This window comes from Acanthopagrus latus, chromosome 21, assembly GCF_904848185.1.
Source record: "Acanthopagrus latus isolate v.2019 chromosome 21, fAcaLat1.1, whole genome shotgun sequence".
Lineage (NCBI taxonomy): Eukaryota > Metazoa > Chordata > Actinopteri > Spariformes > Sparidae > Acanthopagrus > Acanthopagrus latus.
Genome location: NC_051059.1, coordinates 14,780,638 through 14,807,962, shown reverse-complemented (window position 1 = coordinate 14,807,962; position 27,325 = coordinate 14,780,638). Strand labels below are relative to the sequence as shown.

Here is a 27,325-nt window from a genome sequence, read left to right as displayed (position 1 = left end):
GGCTCCTCGGTGCTAGTCCGGCTATTGTTGTGTGTCTTTCAGGGCAGCTCTGACCTATCAGCAGGCGGTGATTTGTGGATATTTTAACTGTTTTGCTTAGCTCTCACCCCGCCATATTAAGCAGTCTTTGTCAGCAGCCGGTGTGTCCTCGCTTTTTTACGGAATATAAAGGATCCCGAGCGGAAGACTTGTGGGCTGGTGAAGTAGTTAATCGGTATGGGACAGACGAAAGACTGAGATTCCACGTCCAGAAGGCTGCCTGTGGGTTTTTTTTTCACATCTCTGGGACTGTCGACGTGAAATAAAAGATAAAAACGTGGGGGAAGAAAAGGGGGGGAAAAAGATCACAGGACGCATGTAGCCGAAGAAACACCAGTGCAAAGCTCGCTTTTTAAGGTAAGACGCTCGCTGGAAAAGTCACATTTAAGTGAGTGAGCAGGGGCCTTGTAGTGCTGCTGTGACACTTGGAGAAAGTTGGGAAAACGCACCAAGGAGAGTTTCCTCGATGCTTACACTGTGAAGAAAAATTACAAAAGAAAGTCAGTGTCGTGTTCAAACTGGAGGAAATGGGATTGTTTGCTTGTATCAGTCGGTTTTTGGGAAGAAAACAATGAGGGAAGACTCCCAAATGGTCCAAGATCAAGGTTTGAGGATTAATATTGATGCTTTTTAACACTTTTGGTCATGAAGGACACAGAGCAACACATTCTGTGACTTCTATCCTCATGTTAATTCCTTTCACATGAAGTCCAACTACCAGCCCTTTCCCCCTCTGCCTCACCCTCCACACATACACACACAATCGCACGCATGCACACATACACACAATCAGCTGCTGTTAAAGGCCTCAGCTGTTAAAGGCCTGCATTCCAAAAAGCACACACAGCTCCAAAAAATTGCCTCAAACTCTTTAATTTGAGCCCTTTTCTTGTTCTGGCATGCTTTTATTGTGGCGGGGCTACCATACTCACCAGAATTGCACAATCTACAAAATTCATGCTGTTAGTGTAGTGTTTGCTGTGTGTGTGTGTGTGTGTGTGTGTGTGTGTGTGTGTGTGTGTGTGTGTGTGTGCGCGCATACATTCACTGTCCCTGATGCTGCATGTGTGTGTTGCTTATATACTGCGGTGCCACAGTAATCCTCCTCCATGGTAATCCCTCTGTTAGTACAGACCCAGTTGGCTGGACAGTCATGTCTCCCCGCCTCACAGACACACACACACACACACAGCTGGAATGGCGAGGGCTGTTGGCAGAGGAGTGAGGGGAGCTAACAGGTGGCGTTGGCCCGGGTTCAGGGACTCAAGTTTTAACTGGAGACATGAAGGATCCTCGCAAAACCGCTTGAGTGTCCCTCACGACATGAAGGAGGCTCTGCAGTCATTAGAGTTTGCAGATTAGAAGCTTGAAATCTGTTGTGCCACAGCGGCACGGTCAAAAACTCACACTGGACACGCTCACATGTTAGTTAACTGAATTAATGTTTGGATCCCCAGTGATTAAAAGGAAAAAAAAAGGAGAATCCTCAGATTTTCAATTTGGGCTCCAAGAACAAGAAAAGCTCTTCTATTTTGTAGCTTCTCCCAGACTCACTCAAGCCTTTGACAGTCACAGCAGGTGGCCTCAGTGGCATGAATGGGTTCGGAAGGAAGTTCCCCTCTCTCAGCCCCCCGCCGACCCCCTCCGCTCACTGTGATTGGCAGAGGTGGCACGCTGCCCCGAAGATAAGGCCGAGCTGTGCCTCAGAGAGCGTGCCAGGGAAATTACTGAGTTATGCTTCAGTAATGGTTTGCAGCCCCGAGTACCTTCTCATCTCATTGCGATTGTGGCCTGCGTTTTTTACGGAGCAAGTTAGTCAAACCCGCTCGAGGGCTTCTGATCTCGATTCATCTTTCTCAGCACAGGCATCGACTCGGGTTGCAGTCGTCACATGCTGCTGTTTGAACTTTTGCGATGCAGCTGCCCAACAGTTGCCTGATGGCCTGTCTTGTAGTGTGGAAATGATCAATGGGGAAAAAACAAATCAACAACGTGATGGTGATCAGTGAACCGGGTTTGCTGCTCTTCACTGGTTCAAATTGGAGGTCGCCGATATGTCTTTTGTTCACGGCTGATACCGAAAATAAAGGAGACCAAAATACAAAAATCTTTGGGCCAAAATTTCGAACAACCAGTGATGGAATACACGTACCATTTACATAAGAACTCTTCTTAAGTACAATTTTGAGGTACTTTGAGTGTTTCCAATTTCTGCTACTTCATTCTTCCTCTCCAATACATTTGTTTGATAAATTTAGTTGCTAGCCAATTTGCAGATTGCGATTTTTCCATGTTTATAGGCTATTAATTGTGATTGTGATGTGTTACCTATCAGATATTGTAGGCATGACGTTGTGCGAGAGGATGTTGTAGCACTTTTATAAATTGGTATGTTTTGTCTGCAATTATGACAGAAAAATCACTGATGCAACAATCAGAAGATGTTGAATTTCATCACGATAATTGTCCATAATTCACCAAAAAAGTTACCTCATGACACTTTCCAGCTTCCACAGTGGCAAGTAAAAACTGCCTGTTCAACGACTTTGAGGGCACTGAGGCCGAAAATATCCCTGCTTTTAACATATTTAAGTTACTGGGATGGGCGGGGCATGTTGTTTCAGGTCGCTGTGAGTCAGTGAACACAATGCAGGAATTCCAGTTGTACAGACGGGTTTATGAATTTTAAACAAATGGAACAGTGAGACACAATTGCATAGTTTAGTAAAGAAAAAATATCTCATTTTGGATTATTATTTTGTTGGGCAGTTTGTGACATAAACAAGCAGAGTGCTCCCGCATCTGATTGGCCGGGTGTGTTTATGAAATACATTTTATTGTACTTCAGCAAAAGTCTAGCTAGGCTTCCGGCATGAAAGTTGAACTTGGCAACACAAAGTAACATCATCCGGCAAAGGTGCTGCCTTGGTCAAAGATATACTTGCAGGCGTGTTTTTCTGTTGGATTTCTTTGTAGCACAAACACCATATTTGTACTTTAGACCTTGTGATTATTGTGACAAATGATCGAACTGTTGCCACAAACTGTTCAGTGTTTGTGAGTCTGACAATCTTTTGAACACAAATTTATCTCTAAAACTGAACCTTCTGGTTCCTATTTAATGTCTCATAGGTATCAATAAAACACCCCCACAAACTCGGCCTCCTTTGGTCTGGACGCCCACTTAAAATTCAATTCAAAGAAGCCAGCGCAGCTATGCAGCTACAAGAATTTGCCTTGATATAACTGTTAAATACTGCTAAATTTTGATTTAGGAATGAGAACTGCTGGCTGTCTGGTTATAGTCTGTACCAAAAAGATAGGACAGAAGTTTCATGCACATCCTCTTCTGCTGAAGTCTAACTGGACCAAAAAGAGTCTTTCAATTCATGTCCTCTACTTACAGCTGAGTATACAGCCTGGACGAGTGCGTCATTTTTGTCCCAAGTGACTGTAAAGGTTACACAAGACAGGAGCTCAAAGGTCGAAAAGGCCTCTCCCGGAACTCTCCAGAGTTGCATCTTATCTGATTAGTCAGAGTGGAAACACGAGTTAAGAGCTGTGACATGCTCGTTCTCGTTGAGTGCGTTACAAAGAATTCATGCGGGTCAAAGATATCTCTCTGCATACCTTTTGTTAACGGAAATATACTTTAAATAAGAACGTTTAGTTCATCAGACACTGCATCTTAGATTTTATTTGGATTTCTTTCCTAATACCATGCTGTTAAGTGACGTCTTCCAAACTTTTCATTAATTCTGTCACCCTCTTCCGTTTTGCAACTGTTATTTTTCTTGGAATGGCAGAGTTTAATCAATTTCTTCATGCATTTTTCTCTCACGGGGGAAGTGTCAAGTCATCATGCGGTGCAGACGTGTAACTGATTGTAACTGTATAACCGGATTATACAAATAAACTTGACTCTAAGACAGATGTAAATGAACCCAGATGAACTTTGGTATAATTCAGAGAGCCAACATTTCAATATTTCGGGTTTTTTTGGTGATACATATTGTGAAAAGAAAAAATAGTTAAGTGAGCAAAGCAATAATAATAGTGTTAGTACCTACATCTTCATAAATGAATAATACAGTGCCTGATGAACCAGAACGGGTGTGTGTGTTAGAAGGGAAAATGTCAGCATCAGTTAAGTGATAAGATGCGCCGGAAGTCACATCTATAATTTGCAGAATGTGTCATACGTGCTAGGAATGATGTGAATAGGTCAATTTGGAAAGAACTGATCACTGGGGGGGGATTATCAAACAACCAAACTAGGTAAATCAGCAGTGTTGTGATCAGTCTACCAAGAATGATTGTGACTGGTGACTCGCTCTGCATGTCACTCACAAGCAACAATATCTCATATATCTAAAAACCCTTCAATTGCACAACATTATGCAATATCAGACAGACTTTTCATGGAAAATTTAGAACCGTGTGAGTTTTCCTTTTGTATCATGCAGAAAGAAATTGCACTGGTGCACCTAATTGTTAGGTGTTTGAATGAATTTGCTTTACTTGACATTGCTCATCCTGGGATGTGACTTTTGCACAGGTTGCAGTGTCGATGCTGAAACAATATATTGTACAGCACTTGCGTAAATTTACCTCAGGACCACTGGCTGCTAAAGATGGACACAGCCCAACAAATCCAGTGGTGGAAAGGTGAAATGAGAGAGACTTTCCAAGGATATTAGACCTCCCTGCATGCAGGTTTGACAGAGCATACTGGCCCCTTAAGGCTGACGGTTTGGCCTGGTTACGTGTAGCACTGGGATTTTGTTCTCCTGAATGTTGCCTGCATGCCAGCGACAGCAAAAGCATCCCTCCTGCAGCATTGTTGTATTCAGCCTTGTGGGAAGCAGCAGCCTGTGTCTCCTTAATCTGACACGGCATCACTGGCAGTCTGGAGCTCAGCCTCGCATGTCACATGTCCTTGGATGGGGTCTGGCTCCAGCGTTTGTTTAGACACATGGCACTGCCTTTTGTGCGCTCTTGTACAGTATGGCTGGGAGTGAAGGTCTTCACAAATGTAGGATTGGCATGTTTTTACTTCCATCCCGTGTCATACCCAGTGTGGCCTGTTTGAAATTTCTTCTTTCAAATATGTCTGGAGATGGGGAGCTTGTCCGAGTACATGTGGGCACTTGAACACATCCAAAGAGGGTTGAGATACATTTCTGTTTTTGTAAATATGTTAAGTGCTAACACATGCTAATAAGCTATTTACGTTCGTTCATTTAAGTGGGATCCATGACCCACATCTCAGTGAGAGGCTTGAGGCGGTATTTACAGTGTTCCCTCTGAGCCACCAGAAGAATGACACATTTCTTCCCGCTAATCTCATTGTGTATATAACAGCCTCATTTAGGAAACCATCTGAGAGAGGATACAATAATCAGCCTGTAATTAGATTTTCTGTGAAGTCTGTTCAAGTCGTCATTAGTTTTGGTAAATTTGTCACAAAAGAATGGTGATTCTCTTCACCACAAATACTCTGATTTCTCAGTTTAATGTTCTACATTTTTCCCCAGCAGGACTCAAATGAAATCCTCCTTCCCTTAGTGGGTAGACTAGGACTGGGGGATGGAGGATACCTACTGAAAAATCCCATACTAAAAATGGTTGTTTGGATAAAATGATCTATTAAACAGCATATGTTGAGTCCTACAATTATTTTATTATGTTTGCTGCAACAATAAAATTGTCCATAAGAGCTATGGTTGTGTTCGTGTCTGCGGAGGCATCTGGCTGGTTTGAATATTTAATTGGAGCTGTAGGTTTGATTGATTGCTGTTGAGCTTGTTGGCTCCAGCACTGTAAGGGCAGCGTGTCTGAGCCCCAATTACCATTTGTGCTGCTCAGCGTTAGCATGTGTGTGGATCCATGGGACTGTGAGTGTGCTGCGCTCGGTGGGGGAGCACCACAAGGTACTTTTTCTCTGGCCATAACAAAAGGTAGACGGGACTAACAAAAGAATACATTGAACGCTTTTCTTTGGGGTGCTAAACAGAGAGAGGTGGTCTTTTCTGTTCCTCTCAGAGCCTTATTCTCCATAGGTGGTTTAAAAGCTATTTGATGCATTCAGGGGTGGCTGATCCAATGGTTTTAGATCCTGATGGATCTTGAAGGAGCCCACAATCTACTTTTTTAATCGAATGGTACAGATCACTGTATTTAATGCTCTTTTACACCCATTTCCAACTTTAACTAACGTAATTGATTAATCGAGCTTTGCTGCATGACATAGCAGTAGAGAACTGTGGCGTAATAGATGTCTGTTCTGATAGGACAAATTACTTCCTTGGGCTCTTAGGGCCTTGACGCACCACACCAATGATGCTGATTGGGCATGTAGAATTGGTGGTTGGAGGCTGTTGGTGAGAGAAATAACTGTGATTGGCTGTTAAGTTCTCTTCACCATCAGACATTCTCCATTTGAAGAGGCAGTGATGTCATGAAACGCTACCTTATCATAACAACGGTTTGTATATCCATCTTCCTAAGTCATTGCGGTTTGCCTTTTTGAATGATGGAATACAGACTACTGCTGCCTCTTGGTTTAGAGAGGTATTTCACCGTCATGTATGCACATATTGTATGAGCAAGTTGGCTGTTGGCTGTAGCCTTTGGTGCATCTGGGCCCTTGCTTGATGTGTTGTAAATAATGGAGAATGATTTATAGCTAGCTGATGGGGATCTTGTCCAAGGGAAGAACTATCGTGAATGCAACATTGAGTTTTAAGGGATCAAATGGATAATTTATAGGCTATTTCAAGTCTCTAGGGGCTTTTCAAAATGGAGGAAAAATGGTCAGAATCAAGATTGGCTCATGACTATGATTAAATAGATTAGGTTATTCCTTTTTTGTGGTGGGGCAAGATCGTATATGTACACGTAGAAAATGTTTTCTTTTTAAATCAAAGTGTTTTTTTTCTAGAGTTATTAACAAAAACCTAGAGAATTAAAATTGTTTAAAAAATAGTTTTTAAAAAGGTTGGTTATTTGGTTATTCAGAGATTAGGAAAGGACTAATTTTTGGATCAGGTATAGAATGCAGCAGATGTCATTTACTATTCCTCAATGTGCTCCCTGGTTGTCCTTCAAGAATCTCTGTAGCAACGAGAACAAGACCCTCTTATTGCTTTTATTAACTACATCCGTTTTCCACGTTTAATGATTCACAATTTTAATATCCAATCCCCAGATTAATTCTGGATTTCACTGTAGGCCATGTCTTGTATTTGAGCCAACGAGGAAGAAAAGTGAAACTTGTGGGCGTTGAACCAGTTTGACACGCTGGATCATGCGCCAACCCTGTGGGCTCGCTCAGGCTTGTGATCTATTCATGGCCATTTTAGGAACGAGTCCTCTGGGTGCTTAATGGTGAAGCTGGTGATCATTCAAGGAAAGGGGAGTTTTTAACATAGCATCCAGCCTCTAATTACATGACAGAATTTGGGAGCGTTGATCAAAAGAGGTTTGAAATAAGAAAGTGAAATGAATGATAAGTGATGAAAGGTTTTCGGTACCTCTACTCTTCCACATGGAAATAGTTTTGATATAGTCCAAATGAAGCCATTGCGTTTTAAAGCTGCATCACTGTACTTGAACCTGATAGTTGTCTTCATTTTAAAACAGATAATCCGCATAGCGTTATCAATCTGTGTGTTTGCATTCGTCATAATCATCTGTGGTTTCATTAGGATTAGCCCCAGTTTAGAGTATCGGATTTCATGACAAAACAGAGGATTTGAGCCATTGGTACACTCTTTGAAACACTAACTCTCCTCCAGTATGACCTCTTTCAAGTCACCATTTGTTTGCTGTAGCGTTAGCTGAAGGGTGAAGCATTAAGCATCTTGGACATTTGGGTACATGTCATGGTTGACATGTGTGACAGGTTAAGGTCAAAGGTGTTGCTCATGTTTACGTTGGTGTCTGCTCTGATGTTAGTGGCTTCTCTTATGGCTCTGTGAGCCCCAAAGGTTGTGGAAAACATTTATTTCAGGTTTAGTTAGGCCCACTTTGGAGATATTACACAATACAATGAGTGCCAGGAAGTTCAAAGCACCTGACTTGTGGGCCCCTGTCAATTACTGAAATGAACTTCTTCAGTTTTCTTGATTTGTCTGATTAGCATTTCAAAACCCCAAAAAGATTTAGTGTACTGTCACATCTACAGTACATCTGCAAATCTCCACTGAGTAGCTGCAACTAAGGAATGTTTGGTATTCTTAGCTTGAAAAATAACTAAAAAGAGAAAAGATTTTGAGGCTGCATCTGGAATGCCCCACAGTCCCCCCACATTTTAGAAATCGATAAACTATTTTGCGATTTCTTTGAAGAAAAAAGAGTCTTAACTATCATCTGCTTCCCCTGAAGATCTTTCCTTCCTTGTTTATTTTTTTTGTTTTATTTATTGTACTAAAATAAAAGTAAACAAAGAGCTGATTATTTAAGCAATGAAGACATTCATCATTGGTGTTTTTTCTTTCCTTCCTTATCACTCAGCGTTTTACGTGATGCTGTAGAGCTTATATAAATCTTGTGTATTTGCAGGTTCTCTGACACCCGTGTGGACATCTGTGGAGAGCAACTGTGCATGTTTGCAGATACAAACATGCAAATGTGTATTTCAGGCTTCACCGACAAACAAACTCTGAATCGTATCTCCTGTCCTTGAAGAAATGTTGTACCAACCCAGAATAATGTGTCCAAAGATGAGGAGATCTTTTTACACCGGTTATATCGTTCTTTTTAGTGACCAGAGCCTTACGGAACTAGAGACATGTTTGTTGTTGCATTGCATATTAACCAGATTGAACAAATTGCCAGAACAAGTAGTGCTGCCATGCTCTCACAGATCGCATGCTGTCATCACCAGCTGTTACTGGATATCCTGTCTGTGGTAACAATCCTGTGGAGGATGTCTGGTTTCCGGAAGGGCAATAATATGTCTGAGTGGACCAGTTAGCAGGCCAGTGGCTTTGATGTTAATATAATGGACTGATTGTACTTTGGTTTGTTAAAAATACACTCTCGTCATCCATTCCTCTTTCTTAATCGATAAACCTATGACTCTTCTGCGCATCACCAATCTGCTCCTCATCCCTCTTGTTCTTTAAATTTCCCCCATTTCGTTGATTAAAAATTCACCTCCCTCTGCCCTTCTCACCCAATTTCTCATCCCACTTGCTGTATTTTTTTTTTCTGCCTCAGCATTGGCTTTTGGTCAATACCATTTTTTCACGGTAGGGATAAGGATATCCATAGATCGATTTTTGACCTTCATTAGGTTTAGTTGAAGCGCAGCTCTTCACAAGCCAAGCCTGTACTCTCAGAAGAGATTAAGTGATTTGCTCACCAGAGGATTTGTTCTTAGATCCATTTTGATAGAATGAAGAATGTCCAATTTTTAACATATCCATTATAAATGTAATTCTTTGGGTGAAGCATGAACTTTTTCTACTAGTGGAGGAGTCACAGATCAAATGTTTGTGGTGAGGATGGCTTTAAATTACAGTGAAGTGACTGGATTATCATAGAACATGAGAAATGTAGCACAAGTAGGATTAGAAACCTAACATGGTCTTGCACAAGATAACACTGGAAGCTGTAAGTAATGATGTACTCGCATCTGATTGTGTTTCCATGGACACAACGGTGCTGTAACCAATCAGGTCTGAACAGTTGATCACTTTAATCTCAACATGGAGACTGAATGAAGATATGCGGTTTTGATTATGACTTAAACCATTAACGTTTTGTAAAACTGTTTTAAATCTCAAAACTTTATTTAAAACAGCTGATTACTAATATAGTTGGCAAATAGTCAGCCGTTGCTTGTGAGCAGGCCAACTACAAAATGCAGATTCTTGGCTGTTGTCCTGTTAATATGCTTTCTCCTTTCAGCTTTCTACATGAAGGAAATCTGATTTCCTTGAGTTAGAAACATTATTTATCATTTTGATGAAGGAAGAGAAAAATTAAGACCATATTCTGATCTAGTTACAGAAAGGCTACCCTTGATCTGCTCAGTAATTGGCAGTTAGCTGTTAACTTGGTTGACTGGACAGTGGTGAGCAGTATCCAAATCTACCATTTAAACTTTAAAGTATGTCATGTTGTTTTTTAAACTCATCATCTCGATAGCACTGAATCTGTATTTTTCTGGGCTGTGAATTAACTTGGCCCATCAGTCGAAGACTTCACCTGCATTGGCAGATTGATCACCTGCTGCGGCACACCTCGGTTCTGCTGTTACAAATACAAGGGTGACCAGTCACCGATGGTCATTTGAGACTATGCTGTTTTATCTTTTACGATGTCAGGATGAGTCATTGAAAGTAGACCAGTCTAGGAGTTGAGTTTTCATCTGTTCCTCCAGTGGCAGTTTGTTTTATTGTGTACAAAACACACAGAAAAACTTGAGAAAGAGGCCAAAGGTGACAGTAAGATGAGTTAATGGAGCAGGACCTGTAGAAAATGCTGTCAACTCATGACAACACACACAAGCTTATACACTTAAACTGAAATGCATTCTTATTTCATCAGATACCCTTTATTTCTCTGCTCTTATAAGGAAAATAACAAAACTTTAAACATCTTCCCCACCAACTGAGCCAAAGTATTACTTCAGAGGCATTTTTTTCTTTATCTTTCTGTTTACGTTAAGTGAATTGTCTTTGTCCTTGAGGTACAACACACACACACACACACACACACACACACACACACACACACACACACACACACACACAGACAGGCTCTCATATATCAGTTACCTCAGCAGTGACCAAGGGGCTTGTTGCTCCTCACAAATCTGTGTCAGTGATAGTGTGATCACAGGGGAGAGTTGAAATGGCCATAGGCTGTAATAGGATCTAGTTTCTGAGCTGGGCAGCCTTTTGTTGGGACTTGTGAAGTCATATGAGGTCATTTGTTGGCTTGCACTCTTTGTTTTATGGGTGGCAGATTTATGCCAAGACCCCCCAAAGAGCTCCAGGCTAAATATCATAATTACTTTTCAGCCCCATGACAAAGCATGAGCTCAAGCTTTTGAGGTCCTGTTGCTAATTTACACACCAAAACACTTCTTTGAGTCTTGGACACCTATTTATTTCAGGAGTCGTTGACAACCTTATAAGGCTGGCCTGTATTATGTGTTCTGGGACGATTATAGTGAAGTTGGACAGTGTCTGTTCCAGTCCAGACCAGTTGGTGTTGGTCGGTCACATGGCAGAACTAATGATTTAAACAAAACTGCACCAATATGGAGAACAAACAGTGAAACAGTGTCGTCACTCTTGTGCAGTTCATACACCTCCTGTTCTCTTGGCAGAGTTTACCACCCATGGATTTCGATAAATCTCATGTAAATATTACATCCATTTCTTCACACTTTCCATGCAGTATAAATAAGTAAATCATCAGTTTTTGTTGAATAGTAATTTAAGTTCTGTGGGTCGAAGAAATCATACACGGTAACATTTTTTTTCCTACCGTTTTTTATAGACTACTCAGCGAACAGCTCTAATGATGATCTGCCAGTTGTTCAGTGTGCTGACTAACGACGTCTGTATATGGTGGACATGGTGTTAGATGTTCATACTTTCCAGGTTTCAATATTCTGTTCCTAGATTTAGACACCTGTACAATAGGCATTAACCAGTGGTTATTCATCACCTGGTGCTTCCATAACCCAAATATCTGACCCACCACAGATGCAGCCAAACCCATCTCTAATTAAATCTTCCTTTTCCTTCTCCTCCCTGCAGGCTTGACGATGGGTTGTGTAAGGAGTAAAGAGGACAAGGGCCCAGCCCTGAAGTACCGGCCCGATAACCCAAATGCCACGCCGGTCAACGCCCATCTGGGCCACTATGGGCCCGACCCCACCCTGATGGGTCATTCGCCAGCTATGAAGACACACAACAACAGCTACAACAGCCACGCAGCCGGCCTCACCCCCTTCGGTGGGGCGTCATCAGTCATGACACCCTTCGGCGGGGCCTCCACCTCCTTCACCTCGGTGGCTGTGAGCAGCCCCTTTCCCGGCGTCATCACAGGTCAGTTTGTGGAGATGATTTAAAGAAGTTTTCAACTCTGGAAAGATGGCCCTTGCATAAAAACCAGTTTGTCTATGCGGTAGAAAAAGGAGGGTATTTTTGAAATTGGTACCATTACTATTCTTCATTTCCACATACTACCAACATTGTAATGATATTGAAGATTGAAGATTTCACAGGGAGACACCTGGGACCAGGAACATTGGCGGGGGGGGGCAAAGCCATTGGAAATTTCTAAACATGAATGAAATGTTCTTTAACATTCAAATGAATTCATATAACTTTGGGTCCCAGAGCCCCTTCAGAGGAGAAACGGAAATGTAAAAGTTATGCACCTTTAAAATAGGATACAAACAAACCACAAATCCACTAATTTGCAAAACGAAATACAACCACGTATTGCTCTGCCATTTTCTAACTTCTCATTCTGTTGTCATTACTTGTTAACCAGTGTACAACTTTAGAACAAACCCTGCTGAATGTTTGTTACACACAGGACATTATGAGCAGCAGATGTTATGCAAATGAGACGTTTAAAATGAGTCAGGCACAACATCAAGGCCAAAGAGAAGCCCAAAATAGGTCTGTAATATGGGAAGCAGCACAGCAGGCATGGCCTCTCCGGAGCCAAAGAAAACAATTACATGCACTGAATTCAATAGATTTAGTCATGCACATTATAAGTTTATATTTTCAACAAGAGTTTGACTTTGAATAACTTTTTGATTAAGAAGTTGGTGGTAATGAAATGATTCTTCGTGACCGGCAAAGTAATAGGAATACGATGGCACACAACGAGAATAATGTTTCTTCTTAAAACACACGCACACACACACGCGCGCGCGCTCTCTTATACATGCACACGCGCACATCACTTTGTCCCTGTCTCGCTCTCTTGAGGAGGATAATCTGGCCTGAGGGGCTGCTGCTGGAGATCTAATCCTGCCCGTTCAATTTCCTCCTCAAGTTAAATACATCAGAGTCCCGTTGTCTCTCTGCACTCTGTTGCCTCACACCACTGACAAATCAAGTCTTTTCATTATATACAAGAGATTAAGTGACATCAATTTGGGCGACTGACTTGGAGTGACGCCATCGAGTTTAAAAATTGAGAAGGAAAATTCTGTTTTCCTCCTGCTGTCTTGAAATGAATCTGCATTTAAAGAGCTGGGTGTCATTATAGTCAAGGATCCAGAGTGCAGGATTGTGTTGGCACAATTGTTTATTCAGCTCAGACTTTTGTTGTGTGTTATTTAGAGGATGAAGTTTTCATTTATTGTTGGACATTTTGAGATTTTTTTAAAAAATGACGTAATCTTGTGTTTTTCAGGTGGTGTCACATTTTTCGTAGCGCTGTACGACTACGAAGCGAGGACGTCGGATGATCTGTCGTTCACAAAAGGGGATCGCTTCCAGATTATCAACAACACGTGAGTGCATTTGCTTTTGACTCTGACAGAACTCCTGCTGCGTGGATATGCGAGTGTGTGTGTTGGCTGTGTGTTTAATCCCTCATTGTATTCAGGTCCGATATTAAGGCTGAAATCTGTCTGGGTTAATGGATTCCTCTAATGGGCCATCTGTTTACTCCCCATCACTCTTTCAGATCATTCCTCCAGTTTAAGGTTTTATGTTTGGCCTACAGTGTAAAACATACCACTCTTCATTCATTTTGAAAATACAATAAATGCAGATAATAAAATGGATAAATATCTCACTAACGCTGATAGAACCTGTAGTTACAAACCCAAACAGATGCTCTGAAAATCTGCCTGAAGGTCAAACTTTATATATTATAATATCACTACTTATACCATTTCTCAAGTTATTGCAAAAATAAAAATATCAATAATGTTTGAGTTTTGGTACTCGTGTCTTTTTATTCTAGAGCTTATTTTCAAAAATGTAGATTATAACAGAATTGAAGGAAATAAAGCAAATCACAACGAAAAGAGAAGTCCCTCTCTACTCGTTCCTCTGTACCTACCGTCGCCACATCTTAGTACACCTGGAGTGCACAGGCGTGAGAATGGGCAGAGCTCCAAGTGCTCCACATTTACACCACACACATTTTCAACCAACGTCCCTGAGCACGTCACGTCTGCAGCGATGAGATGGCAATCTGCTTTCAGAGAGGAGGGCCGGGGGAGGACAGATTTGCTGCTTTTTTCAAACTTGCCAGCAGATTTTTCTCAACACCTCAGTTCCTCCTCTTTGAATTTAAACTAGCAAAGCTGCTTTTCAACAAACCAGTAGCTGTGGCTACGCGTGTGGATCCTATAAAGGCTGTATGTTCTGTAGCCTTTGGTGAAGTTTTTTATGTAGGCCTTGTGTTTTTTTGAAAGTGTGAAGCAGTGAAAATGTATCACGTTTATCGCACATTTATCCGAATGTATTAACCTTCATTGTCCTAAAAGAAGATTCCGCCGCACTGAAGCAGTGATGAAATATTGGGACTTTGACTTGAGTAAAGGCTTTGAAAACTTCACCCACCACAATTTATTACCTGCTCCATAATCTGATGACTTGCATAGCTGTCGTGTTTGAAATGACGCACAGTCCGACCTTGTCCTTGCTCACTTTTATACCTGCAGTCATCTTTTTAAAAAAAAAAGAATATTAGAGTAGGTGTATTTTCTCTTCATGCCTTGTGTTTCTCATTTCTAATCTCCTTCTTTCTTCAGGGAAGGCGACTGGTGGGAGGCTCGTTCCATCAACACCGGACAGAAAGGTTACATCCCCAGTAACTACGTGGCTCCAGCCGACTCCATACAGGCTGAAGAGTGAGAGCTTATTACTGTTTCTAACACTTTCTCTTTCACTTCTGTCTTCTCCAGCTCCACCTTCCTTTAATGATACTCACCTTGCTCTCTCAGTTCTCCTCCGATTAAGATGACGCATTGCGGCTGGGCGATCTCGCATTGTGACTCACCCGTTGCGTACCAGACATGGCAGCGAGTCTAAACAATGGAGTCCTGTATTGTTGCTGTGAGCCGGTGGCATTCCCATTGCTGTTCATCCGGTGTGACAGAAAACACTGAGTGACTCTGCTGCTTTTAGTTCTGGCCTGGTTTCTCATTGGCTGGCGGCCATTCAACTAATACTAGATGTTTAAGCAACTCATTAAAAAAACACCTCTGGGTAAAAACAGCCAGTTAACCTCGCGTTTGAGTACAAGTTGACTGACAGCGTTCAGGATTTTTGGTTCCTTCTCAAGTTAGTCTGGAAACAGCTATGCCTGTGAGGTGAGATAATTCAACATGACTGAACTGGTAATGATGTCTTTAAATAGACAGCTTGCTCTGTAGAACAAGAAGAAGAGAGGGAAAAAAAGGTGGATTTTAAAGATATTTTTAACTGTGAGCTAATGTTTTACTTATGTATCCATAGCTAACAATGTATAAGCTGGAACAAAGTTAATAATAAGCTATAATTTAAGTAGTATGGTCAAAATTATTTTTACTAAATTGAGATTTTGAGTTGAACAGGTGCCCCTAGCTGACTTTGAAGATAACCACAAAGTGAAACGCAAATAAATTCCGGATATCTGATTTCAACGAACACCAAATGTATTTCCTTTTCCTGTTCATGTGCTTTTGATGTTTAACTTGATGGTATCACAGTGTTCAGTATTCATAAACAGCCAGAGAATTTCCAAATCCATATTTTTATTGCATGAATGAAAACTACTACTGCTTGTTGTGCAAATACCACACTGAGATCTCTTCCCGTGACCTGACTATCTGACTTTTCTCTATTTTTGGCAGATGGTACTTTGGTAAAATGGGCCGCAAAGACGCAGAGCGTCTCTTATTGCTTCCAGGGAACCAGCGGGGTACTTTCTTGGCACGAGAGAGCGAGACGACCAAAGGTATGAGGATTTAACAGCATATAGGATATAACCAGTGGTATATAACACCAACGATGAAAGCCTATTTTCCTTATTCGTGCTAGTGTAAGCTGTGGACTTTTATTGCAGCCAGAAGCTATACTATATGAACAAAAGTATTTTTTGATGTGGGTTAGAATTTAAGTATAATTTATAGAATAACTTGCATGCTTTAATGTAAAAAACCAAAACAACACGTTATATTTCTCATACTCGGGTGAAGCTTTTTAGTCCACAAAACATCTCTGGAGCTTCACAGCAAAACAAAGTTGAAGCATTCTCACCTGAAGTAATAGGGGACTTGTTTAACTAGATTTGCTGTATAGTCAAAAAAAGAAAGGAAATCTGACAGTCTTCATTATTGGACCTTTTTAAATGTGGTTTTATACATATCTGCTATATCAAAAGCCTGAGATGCAGAGCGGATTCGAGAGTTTCTGCTGCCACAAGCTAACTGAGTTTCTGTGGTGTTTTTTAAAGGTGCCTACTCACTGTCTATCCGCGACTGGGATGAGGTGAAGGGAGACAACGTCAAACATTACAAGATCCGTAAGCTGGACAGTGGCGGTTATTACATCACCACCCGTGCCCAGTTTGAGACACTACAGAAGCTGGTGAAACATTACACAGGTATGCAGCCTGCCAACAAATTGTTGTTTACAACTGGACCGCTGCTACATGGAGCAATGTTGTGTTTTTTTTCTTTCACGCTCATGTTGGGAGTTTTCTGGACCAACATCCCCGTGTTCATTGAAGTAATTTATACACATAGTGGTCGTCTTTTTAAAGTGTTTTTGCAGTTAAAAAAAATAGCCTCTATTGTTGTTTCATTTGATATTTCAGCCTGAGAATTCAGTGCTTGCTGTAGAGAATGCATTATTCAGCTGCAGCTCTGCTGCTGGGACGTGTATTGAATATGTTTTACAGAGGCTTTTTTTTTTTTTGGTCATTCTCCAGCAGTGCTTTCACAGACACAGTTGTGGATCAGTAATCGCAACAAAGTCCCGATAAAGCAAAGCCATGCAAGACTTAAGCCAAAAAAGAGTCCCGAATATAAAAACCAGTCTTAAGCCTGCTGTAATCTGCACAGTATTGATAAGCAGTTGTTCCTAAAACTCCCCATTGGACAGTCAAAAGTAAGCATCTGGATGATGTAAGCACACATGAAAGCTTAGAAAGTACACAGTCAGACTCCATAAAATAAGAGCATGTTTGAGGTCTTGTGTTGTTGACCCTGCCTGGCTAACTGCAGCTCACTTTATAATGGATGACTGGCAAACTCAAAGCTCGGCACTCATTTACATTCCTGTAAGTGTAGCCTTTAAGCTCCAGACGGAAGTCGGTAATAAGTGAGCAGTCATGCAGAAACGTTTTCTAACATCTTACCTGTTCAGCGGCTTGAATGTAACAGGATGATGTTTCGCTGTGCAGAATTCAAATGGGACGTTTCACACGATGGTTAGTGATGCTGCTGCTGCTCTGTCTGAGAGGCCTGCATAGCCAAAACAGACGCTTGATGTTTTTGCTTTCTTACTGAAATTGAAATTAAATTGAGGTCAACACGGTTCAAGTCATTACGATGAAAGTACCATAAAATTTGATTATGCCTGGAAGGGAAAGACGAGGAAATTAGCAGTTCTGTGCATTCGCTCTGTTGTGGTTTGATGTGATATTTTAGTCATCACACGTCGACAGTCCACTCGCTGTAGCATGGCTCAGTTTACTGCTTAGATTGTCTGTGCTACTCGGGCCCTGTTTTTCATATGAGCTTTTAAGTGAACAGCATTTTAAGTCACTGAAAACTGACCTTTTGAGAAACTTCCTCCAAGGTTAAGATATTCAGAAATGCAGTGTTTACATGTGGGCGGGCAGAATTGAGATTTTTGGAAACATGACGCAGGCGCCTACATTTGCTTCCTAATTGGGTCATTTCACTGTATGGAACATGTTTATTTAAGACACAATCCAACATTAATAGTACAATGGTGGAAAAGGGAGACAATGTCATAACTAAAATGGCATTTTTCAGGAGCTTTGTCTTGTTTACTTGCCTACTATTTTCTGTATCTAAGCGACCAGCCACAGAGAATACATTCTGCCACATGTTTACACTGACAGATACATGCCCAGTGTACACGACAGCCGTGTGATGTGTTTTCAGAGATTATATCTGAAATGTGTTTAATCACTCGTCTGGATGGAGATCTTTGTGGTTTAAAGAAAATTCCCTTGTGGACGAGGCCTCAGTGGTTGTGAATTAGCAGGCTGATCACTAACCAGCTCCAACTTAAAGCTCATTCTTTTTCTGTTTTTTGTTGTTTTTTTTTGTTTTTTTTCCTGTGTGTGTGTGTGTGTCCAGAACATGCAGATGGTCTGTGCTACAGGCTGACAACCGTGTGTCCCACCGTGAAGCCTCAGACTCAGGGACTAGCTAAGGATGCCTGGGAAATCCCGCGAGAGTCTCTGCGACTGGAGGTCAAACTGGGACAGGGCTGCTTCGGTGAAGTTTGGATGGGTGAGTGAGACATTACTGCTGTGCCAGAGCGAGCACGCAGAAACATACATGCATGTATATCTGTTGTGCATATTGTGTTGTAAAGTGGTTTACGAATTAACCTTTAATCGAACCCACTCCTAAAAATGAATTGGAAGTAAGTGGTGCTGTAAGCTTGGTGGAATAGAGACTACTTGTGCTCTCTGAAGCTAACTGGATGTTTCAGTATGGACGGTATGTTTACCATTCACTTGTCGTGTGCAATGGCTGACTGCAAACCAGGCAGCATCTTCGTTGATCCAGGCTGCATCTTTGTTATAGATCCTTTTGCATTCCAGTAGAGCAGGATCATATTAAATTGGAAGGTAGATGCTCATAATATGACATATACAGTATGTTGGGCTGAAAATTGCAAAGGAAGCCAACAAATATTCATTTTGAGAAGATGGAAATAGATTCGTCTTTGGCTTTATGTCTGAGGACACTTGTACCGTGCTGAAGCATGATCTTCCCTCGCCATAAACCGCACAGAATATTTGTGTGAAATCTGTCAGGAGAATTTCAATCGGATGCTGTTGAAGGTTGACTAGTTCCAGGGTACTCTGAGATTCGTGCATGTTCTTCCTGTCAACAACACACTGATGCATAAACACTGGAGTATTGATGTTTGTTGCTGACATTGATTATGAATTATTAAAGAACGTAAACAACTGCATGGACATATACTAACACCGCCATTAGGGCTTACATACGGAAACAAGACATCCACTCTACATTATTTATAACGGATACAGTACGCTTAATGTAATAGTCAGAAGAAGCAGCGGCCACATATAAACTGAGTTAGTTTAAAGAAATGATTCATATTAGCCTGAAGCTGAGTGGGACTGACCTCAGTAAAGAGCTCGTCCTGCTGCCGCACTGGCCCACATACTGATGTAAACGCTGATTACTGATTGCTGTGGCTTTTACGTGCACACACACACACACACACACACAGCTCAGTAATCACAGGTCACCTCCTACGCTTCAGTTCCCGGGCCTGCATGTGAGACGGGGGCCTTTCAGCGAGCACGACTCTCTTCTTTCATCACTCAGTCTTTCATTAAGCCTGGCCTGCAGCAAGCCTCGACCTGCAAACCTCCGCTGTGCAATCCCAGGAATCCCTCTCTGTCTCTCCCTGCAACTCTTTGCTCTTTCTGCTCTGCTACAACTTATTCTCACTGAGGCTCCCTATCCTCTTCACGCTCTGCTTTTACTTTTTTAAATACATCGTCCTGTGCAAGATGTCCCCCATTGAGTTCTTGCCACCTCATATTATTATTCGACATTCTCATTGCCCCACTTTGTCCTAGGGCTTTCTGCGTGTGCGTGTGTGTCTACGTGTGTGCGTGTGCGCGTGCACAGTTTGTTCAGAGTGATTCATTCATGAAGGTCAGCCTCATGACGGAAGCAGTAGAGCTCATTGTATGTAAGCAGGGCGTGAGTAAGTGGCTCTCAACCAGGAAGTGGCTGATTATTTAAGCTGTCGTGTTCTTTCTCCCCCGAGCTGCTCTTCACACATGGGAACACTGCCAGAGATCACTGGCATGATGGCTGATTTTAGGATTGACTTTTCCAATCACTTAAAAGGGGTCAAAAAGTACTTAATGCACCCTCAGCATGTTTTTAGTGTTGAAGAGTGTGGCTCTTAATAAATTAGGAAAAAAATGCCTTTCAAGCTGTGCAAATGCATCAAAAGTTTATTGTTGCTTTCAAACGTGAGTGATGATTATTTTATTTTTTTTTAATTCAGGCACATGGAATGGCACCACGAAGGTAGCTATTAAGACGCTGAAGCCGGGAACCATGTCCCCAGAGGCTTTCCTACAGGAGGCTCAGATCATGAAGAAACTCCGACATGACAAACTGGTGCCTCTCTACGCAGTGGTGTCCGAGGAGCCCATCTACATCGTGACAGAATTCATGGGCAAAGGTAAGGACGGGTGGACACTTCTGTTAAGTCACCTGCAAATTCTACCAAAATGCCCACGTTCAGGGTCGCCCCAGGCTGAATTACATCTTAACATACTGAAGAAGCACACCTCGAAACCAAATGAGGCCACCTGCTCACAGCACTGCATCCTCAGTTAGGATGGAGTTAGCCAAAGAGTGTTTAATCTAGCTTTTTTTTAACCTCTGTTTAGAGGTGCACATGCACAGTACCAGTCGAGTGCTGAGATCTTTAACTTCATGCTCTCTTTCAAACTTAACGCTGACTGAACGGCATTCTAGCACTGCCTGAACGGACATGGATGCAGATATTTACGTCAGTGTCCTTAACTGGACCCGCCGAGCGTGTCTTGATTCCTCCAGTGGCGACTCCTGACCTGGGAATGATTGCTGATTGTACCCATTCCCACTGTAGACAAAAGCCAGATATTTGTAACAAAATTAATTAAATATGATGTCACCGTGTCAACTGGTGCGACCAAACCTAACCCGAACCGGTTAGCCCCCCCGGTTAGTGTGAGGTATCCATGCTGTACTCCGATTCGTGACGCTTCATTTACTTTTGACATTGTGTTCACGCGATGCTCACACAGTCGTGTTCATTCTGCTTGACTGCAGCCTTCTTAACTCTCCACAGGTAGTTTACTGGACTTCCTGAAGGAGGGAGATGGTAAATATCTGAAGCTGCCCCAGCTGGTGGACATGGCTGCACAGGTAGGACTCAAAACACAAACACTCCTTTCTGCCTCTCACCTGCTGTTTCAACTCTGTGTGTGAGAGGGATTTTCATGCATCAGTTTAAACCTAAAGGGAGCTGCGTGTGGGCAGGTTCTCAGCCATGTGTGAGTCATATGTTCAGTCCTTGTGAATAAGGGGGTTTCAGTTTGTTCTCCATCTGGCTGTCATAATTATTTAATATCCTACCTGACGTCTCTCCCCCCCCCCCCTCCCCTCCCTCTCCTCCTCCACACTGTATGTGCCTCCTCTCGTTCCCTGCCACTTAACTGCCTGTAGCACTTAAACGCTGCTCATCAGAGACCACTTGAGCTCGCTGGTTCAGTCACCTACTGTGATCTGCTCTTAATTCGCCACTCTGCACGCTCCCAGGCTCCCTCTTCTCCTCACTCAGCGGAGTGGAAAAGTGTTTGAGAATGAGAACGAGGCAGGTTGAAACCTCGAGACGCCTCCGAGGGAGTTGACAGCCAGTGTGAGGGGATGTCGGATAGTTGTGTTAAAGATTTGTTGTCACAGTTGCAGATGAGCTCTTTTTTTGATCCCCGTTGTTCAGCCTGCATTGATATTTGGGTTAAAAAACTAGATCAGCCGAGTGTGAAATGACAACTCACTCCATTTCCAGGCTAGTGTCTTGGTCAAGGACACCAGCAGGAATATTGACCTGCTATTCATGTATCTGTTTTCTCTTGTCCGATCCCGTCCTAGATCGCAGATGGCATGGCCTTCATCGAGAGGATGAACTACATCCACAGGGACCTGAGAGCTGCCAACATCCTGGTGGCCGATAACTTGGTGTGCAAGATCGCTGACTTTGGCCTGGCTCGGCTCATCGAGGACAACGAGTACACCGCCAGACAGGGTTTGTGTGTTAAGAACTTTTTGTTTTTACCACCATTTTGCTGGTCAAATTGTTGATTTGAATAATAATTTTAAAAAATGGAGCAGATGAATTGATAATGAAAATGATTTGTTAATTGCCAAGAGTCATCATTCATGTTTTACTCATGTATTGACCAATCCATTACTCTATCAAGGGATGAGGAAATCAATAATGGCAACTTCAGTCATATCAGTCATTTCAACTCCCATTCCTCCGGCTTGACCCATTTATTCTTTATTCCAGGTGCTAAATTCCCGATCAAGTGGACGGCCCCTGAAGCTGCTCTGTACGGCCGCTTCACGATCAAATCAGACGTCTGGTCGTTTGGTATACTACTGACTGAGCTGGTCACCAAGGGCAGAGTACCGTACCCAGGTAGGGACAAGACTCTCTTTATGACTCTGCTGACTCCTTGTGCTCATTATCTTGAATACGTTTCCTCCCAAGGAACATGAATGAGTTTCGAGTTTCAGGAATAATTCGGTCATTTTTTGCCTCAGGATGATTCCAACATGCCATTCTGAGTCTCAGTCATCTGAGGCTTTTAATAGTATTTTTCTCACACATGCAGATGAATATAGAACTGAGTCAGCACAGATGTCTAATGACTAATAAGTACATTGGAAAGTACCCCTTCCTCGCTGATGCACCATCTCCCTCTGCCTTGACGTGTGCTGCCTCGTCTCTGACCCCTGCTGCCTGATAGCTGTACTGCAGCAGTGCTTCGGCCACCGATGGTGTTTGACTGGCACTGATTACAGAGCGAGCCATATGGCAGACTTAACCACCGTCTCTTATAGAGGGCCATCTGGCTCCTGTGGCCTTTTTGGTTCCAGTGCAAACCGTTTGGTCTAATTAACTCACCTCAGAGCTGCAGTTTCTGGGGGCCGAACCTCCTCTTTTCCCTTCATCAAACTGTAGTATGACTCACTGGACATTTGTGGCTCTTGTCCTGCTGTACTGCAGTCGTTTTTGGGGATGAGCTCTATTCATAGAAGCAGTATGATGCAGGTATACCAAGCGTCTGCATCAGAACACATCATCTTTCTTCTATTTTGATCTGTGTGCGTACATATAGATACTGAACTCGCACAAATATATACGGCAGGCATATTATTAGAGCTGAGGGTTTCGGATCCAAGTCATAAATCACGCGTAAAACACCTCAGTATCCGACATGCCTCTGCCACCATATCCTGGTTTCAGCGGTTGCCCTGGGCCTTTCCTCTCTCCCAGTGTGAGATAACCTGATCCCCACTCTCCCACAGAGGGAAGTGGGGGGGGGACGCGGCTGCGACCATGCCACTGACTCTGTGTCATAACCTCTTTTAGCTGAAATTGAGCTCCCCATGGAACCGTTCTGCGCCGTGTCACAGGGTTCAGGATCACTGTCTTCCTGTCTTTGGAAGGAATACACCACTCTGGTGCTCTACGAGGGCGGGAAGAAGCAAAACATGGAGCAGAACTGTTTGGTTTGAATTTCTATCATTTAGATTAAGGATATATCTCTAGGAAATGCAGTATATGAGTGTTTTAACCTTGAAGTTAACTACACGTGTTACTGGAAATGATGACCAGGATCCACCTAGGTTGAGTTTTTATGACATTTTTTCATCTTTTATCCTTTTTCATTAACATGGCAGTTTGCGTGGGCATTTCTATCCTACTGTCAGCTACATGGTGACAACACTTTCTGCTGCTACAGGCTGTAAACTCGGCTATTTCCTAATCAAAACCTGCATTGTTTTCCTTTTCTTCACCAGAAGACTTGGTATAGGTTCCCTCACCCACAGATTTTTTTCACAACTGAATAAACAAGCTGTTTTGAGAGGAAATTAACTTCTCAAAAACACTGTGTGAAGCTAAAAAGGTGGCAGGGTCTGCCACATATTAACAAAGTAAAACCGTGTGGAATTGTGTCAGTCAGGCTAGGCCTGTTCATCAATACCACAATAGTCTCATAGCACCCATAGTTTCAGCTGGAAGATGTAAGCAAGCAATAAGTTTGCTGCATTTCACAAGCTCTCTTTTCTTTTATTCTAACAAGTAAGAAAAGAAACCAATACAATGTCAAGGAAGGAAAAACACAAGAAGAGGGTTGACTGCGGGTTGTTTTCTGTGTACTTCTTTGGATTGACATCAAAGTTAAAGCGGCTGTAAGCGCTGTTGTCTTTTAAGCTAACTTCCTGTCTGTTTTGCAATTGGCAACCCCCTCCCCCCTCTCAACTTCCCCACACATGCACTCGTTTCTTTTTTCTTTTCGTGAGGCAGCTCTCTTTGCCTCTTTTTATTCTTCAAGCATTTTTCATCACTAGACCTCTTTGGTAATATAAGCTGCCACTGGGAGTGCTAGAATTGGAACCTTTCCCTGTAAAACAAGAGGTAACCAAAGGCAAGGAAATAAATGATTGTTTCAACTTCGGTCATGTCTCCATTGTATTACTGGGCTAAAAGCGACACAAAGCTAGCTAGCGCACGTAAAATGTATTGTATATAATATTGACTCGAGAGAAACTCTGTAACATTCTGCCCATTAAGTTGTATTTGTTCAATATCTGTGAGTTACTGTACCGTTAACTGCTTTTTTCAGTTTGTTACATACAACTATCGCCCTTTCAAAATATGTACTTCTGTATTCAGACATTGTATTCCTTTGTGTTTCTGCCAGGTATGGTGAATCGAGAGGTACTTGAGCAGGTAGAACGAGGCTACCGCATGCCCTGCCCACAGGGCTGCCCCGAGTCCCTCCACGAGATGATGAGGCATTGCTGGAAGAAGGAGCCAGATGAGAGACCGACCTTTGAATACATCCAGTCCTTCTTGGAGGATTACTTCACAGCCACAGAGCCACAGTACCAGCCAGGGGACAACCTCTAGTGTGGGAGATTCAGGGGCGAGAACTCTGGCATCACGCAGAGGTACATCAGTGGAGATCAAAGCTCGGGACGACAAAGAACTTCAACAAAATGGGAGAAGCCTTGATGAGGCGGCGGAGTAAAGAGGTTATAATGTTATAAACTAGTCCACAACCACAGTGGTATATCTGCAAGTGCAAGAGGAAAATGTTTTCTGAAGTAGAGGTTTGTCCCTTGTGTACCCGGGGGACCAAGTGTTGGGGGAAATGTGCAGATTGGTGCTGGTACGTTAAGCTCTGGGAACCCTGCTAATCACAATAATCCATACAGATGGGCCACAACACTGTGATCAAAAGAGAGAGACAAATTCAAGGAAACTTGCAGATTTTTTTAAAGGAAAAAAAAACTTTTTTTAAATGATAAATTCCCCCCATTCTCCTTTTTTTTTTTTTTTTTCACAATTTGATATTAGAGGCAAAATCTTTAACATGTACCTGAGTTTGGTTTGAATATGTAGATTGATGCATACATTTTTTTTCTTTGTTTTTTTTTTTAAGTGACCAACAACTGTGGTTGAATTGTCAAGTATGTGCTGTGACTGTAAAGCTTTGACAGAGAAGTGGAGTCGATGAAAAAGGATGCGAGAATGTATCAAGAGTTATGTGCAAAGAGATGTACTTTTAGAAGGTGTGATCAGGTGGATGAATGCGAGCATGAGGAGCGATTTATATGATTCTTGTTCGGTCACTTGAATGGCAAATCATGTGGATTTATTATGCTTTTCTTTCTTTTTATTTAAACGGGGACTTGAAATCGTAAAAAAGAGGTATTTTGATAATATACAAAAACACTTTTCATGTTTAACATTTTATAAATGTCTTGAAATGGACTCTCAGCTGTGAAATTTTATGTGCGATTGAGTTTGTCTGAAATTAGTATCTTGTCTTCTGTTCGGTGCACAACTCCGATAGTTGTAAAAAGACTACACAGTTTTGATTTTGCAGCAGGAAAAAAAGGACCAGGAAAACTGTTCAATCTACTAAATTCACATCATCATGTAAGCCATTCATGCCGCTGTAGTATTTCCTTTTTCTTCTCAGTAAAATCCCATTGACTAAAAGCGCCTTCCATGTCCTCAGTTCTGTGTCTGCTGGAGGGAACGTTTCATCCAAAGCCAACAACACAAAAAGAATCTCTTTGATTTGTGAATGCACCTATGCAAACTCAACCGGTGATGTTTTTATAGAATGGAAAGTCTCAGATGGTGTTTGCCTGTGTCAAGCTATTATTTTCTTATTTCCCAGCTGTAGAGATGATGGATAACTTCTGGACAAAATAAACACCTTGCACTCACATCAGGGGCCTCATTTATAAAAATGGAATAAGCTTAATTTGACGTGGAAACGATCTCTTTTCCAGCTGGTTATGTAGGGTCACTGCAGTTTGGGACCCAAGTCTGCGGTGAACTTTGCATTAGCCGTATGAACAATGTGCAGCGGCGACACACTCCAGAGCTGTGTGTTTGTCTTTGTTCCTCAGCCCACTGAATAGTGTGTGTTGCCAGGCTTCTACCATCACGTGATCTAGTCTTCCAAAAACTTTGGTTTTGCGTTTTGGTTCATGGCTATTCTGGACTGAAACCCTAAGTTCTGCTGGCATTATCTAAGGAGAGATGTCAAAGCAGGGACTGTCACTTTAAAGGTCATCTTTGTGAGAAAGTTGATTTGTGACGTAAAGTGTCAGTATTTAATGAGTCTTATCAAGTGGACCATGAGAAGTTTGATCTAGATTTTGAGATCACATGTGCCTGAGTTACAAATGGGATTCTTGGACCCTGACTTCAGCAAGGTCTTTTACGCTCATCAGCAGCTCTTGAGTGAGTGGGACCGTCAGAAATCTTAAGTTCATGGCCTAGTATAAATCTAAGAACACTTTTATAAATTGAGGCCCCTGATATTTTAGTGCTGTTAGTCCAATAACAAGTTCTTAGAGGTATTTCCAACTGTCTGTCCAGCGGTACGCGATGAGAGGTATTGAAAGATGTAAAAGCATCTTCTTCAACAAGTAAACTTCAGGATTGGATAAAGATGTGAACGTTGTTTTTCTATCTCTGTGTTTGTCCCTCACGAGAACCCTAACGTGATTGTTCTTGAGCTAGAGGGGAGATGATAATGAAATTACTGAGAATGGTAACTAATATGGTTTTGTACAGAAAAAATAAAAGTTTTACTCAAACGTTTCCTTTCAGTCTGGTGCTTGACGCTGACGCTCGTTCAGATTCAGAGTAACATCGAACGTGGACATCTAGTGAAACAACCACACATCGCTCAAGGTTCTTCTAATAAGGCGAGTCTGAGAATCTTTTTT

At 42.1% G+C, this 27,325-nt stretch overlaps 1 protein-coding gene across 1 annotated transcript; it reads left to right on the top strand.

The window, feature by feature from the left end:
- Positions 1-27,197, top strand: yes1 (YES proto-oncogene 1, Src family tyrosine kinase). The gene is made up of 12 exons (XM_037084112.1): positions 1-396; positions 11,823-12,113; positions 13,444-13,543; positions 14,798-14,896; positions 15,881-15,984; positions 16,483-16,632; positions 18,362-18,517; positions 20,292-20,471; positions 21,126-21,202; positions 21,929-22,082; positions 22,347-22,478; positions 24,772-27,197. Exons 2-12 carry the CDS (start codon positions 11,831-11,833, stop codon positions 24,978-24,980), a joined length of 1,644 nt encoding a protein of 547 aa, XP_036940007.1. The 5' UTR covers positions 1-396; positions 11,823-11,830; the 3' UTR covers positions 24,981-27,197.
- Positions 27,198-27,325: the final 128 nt, after the last annotated feature.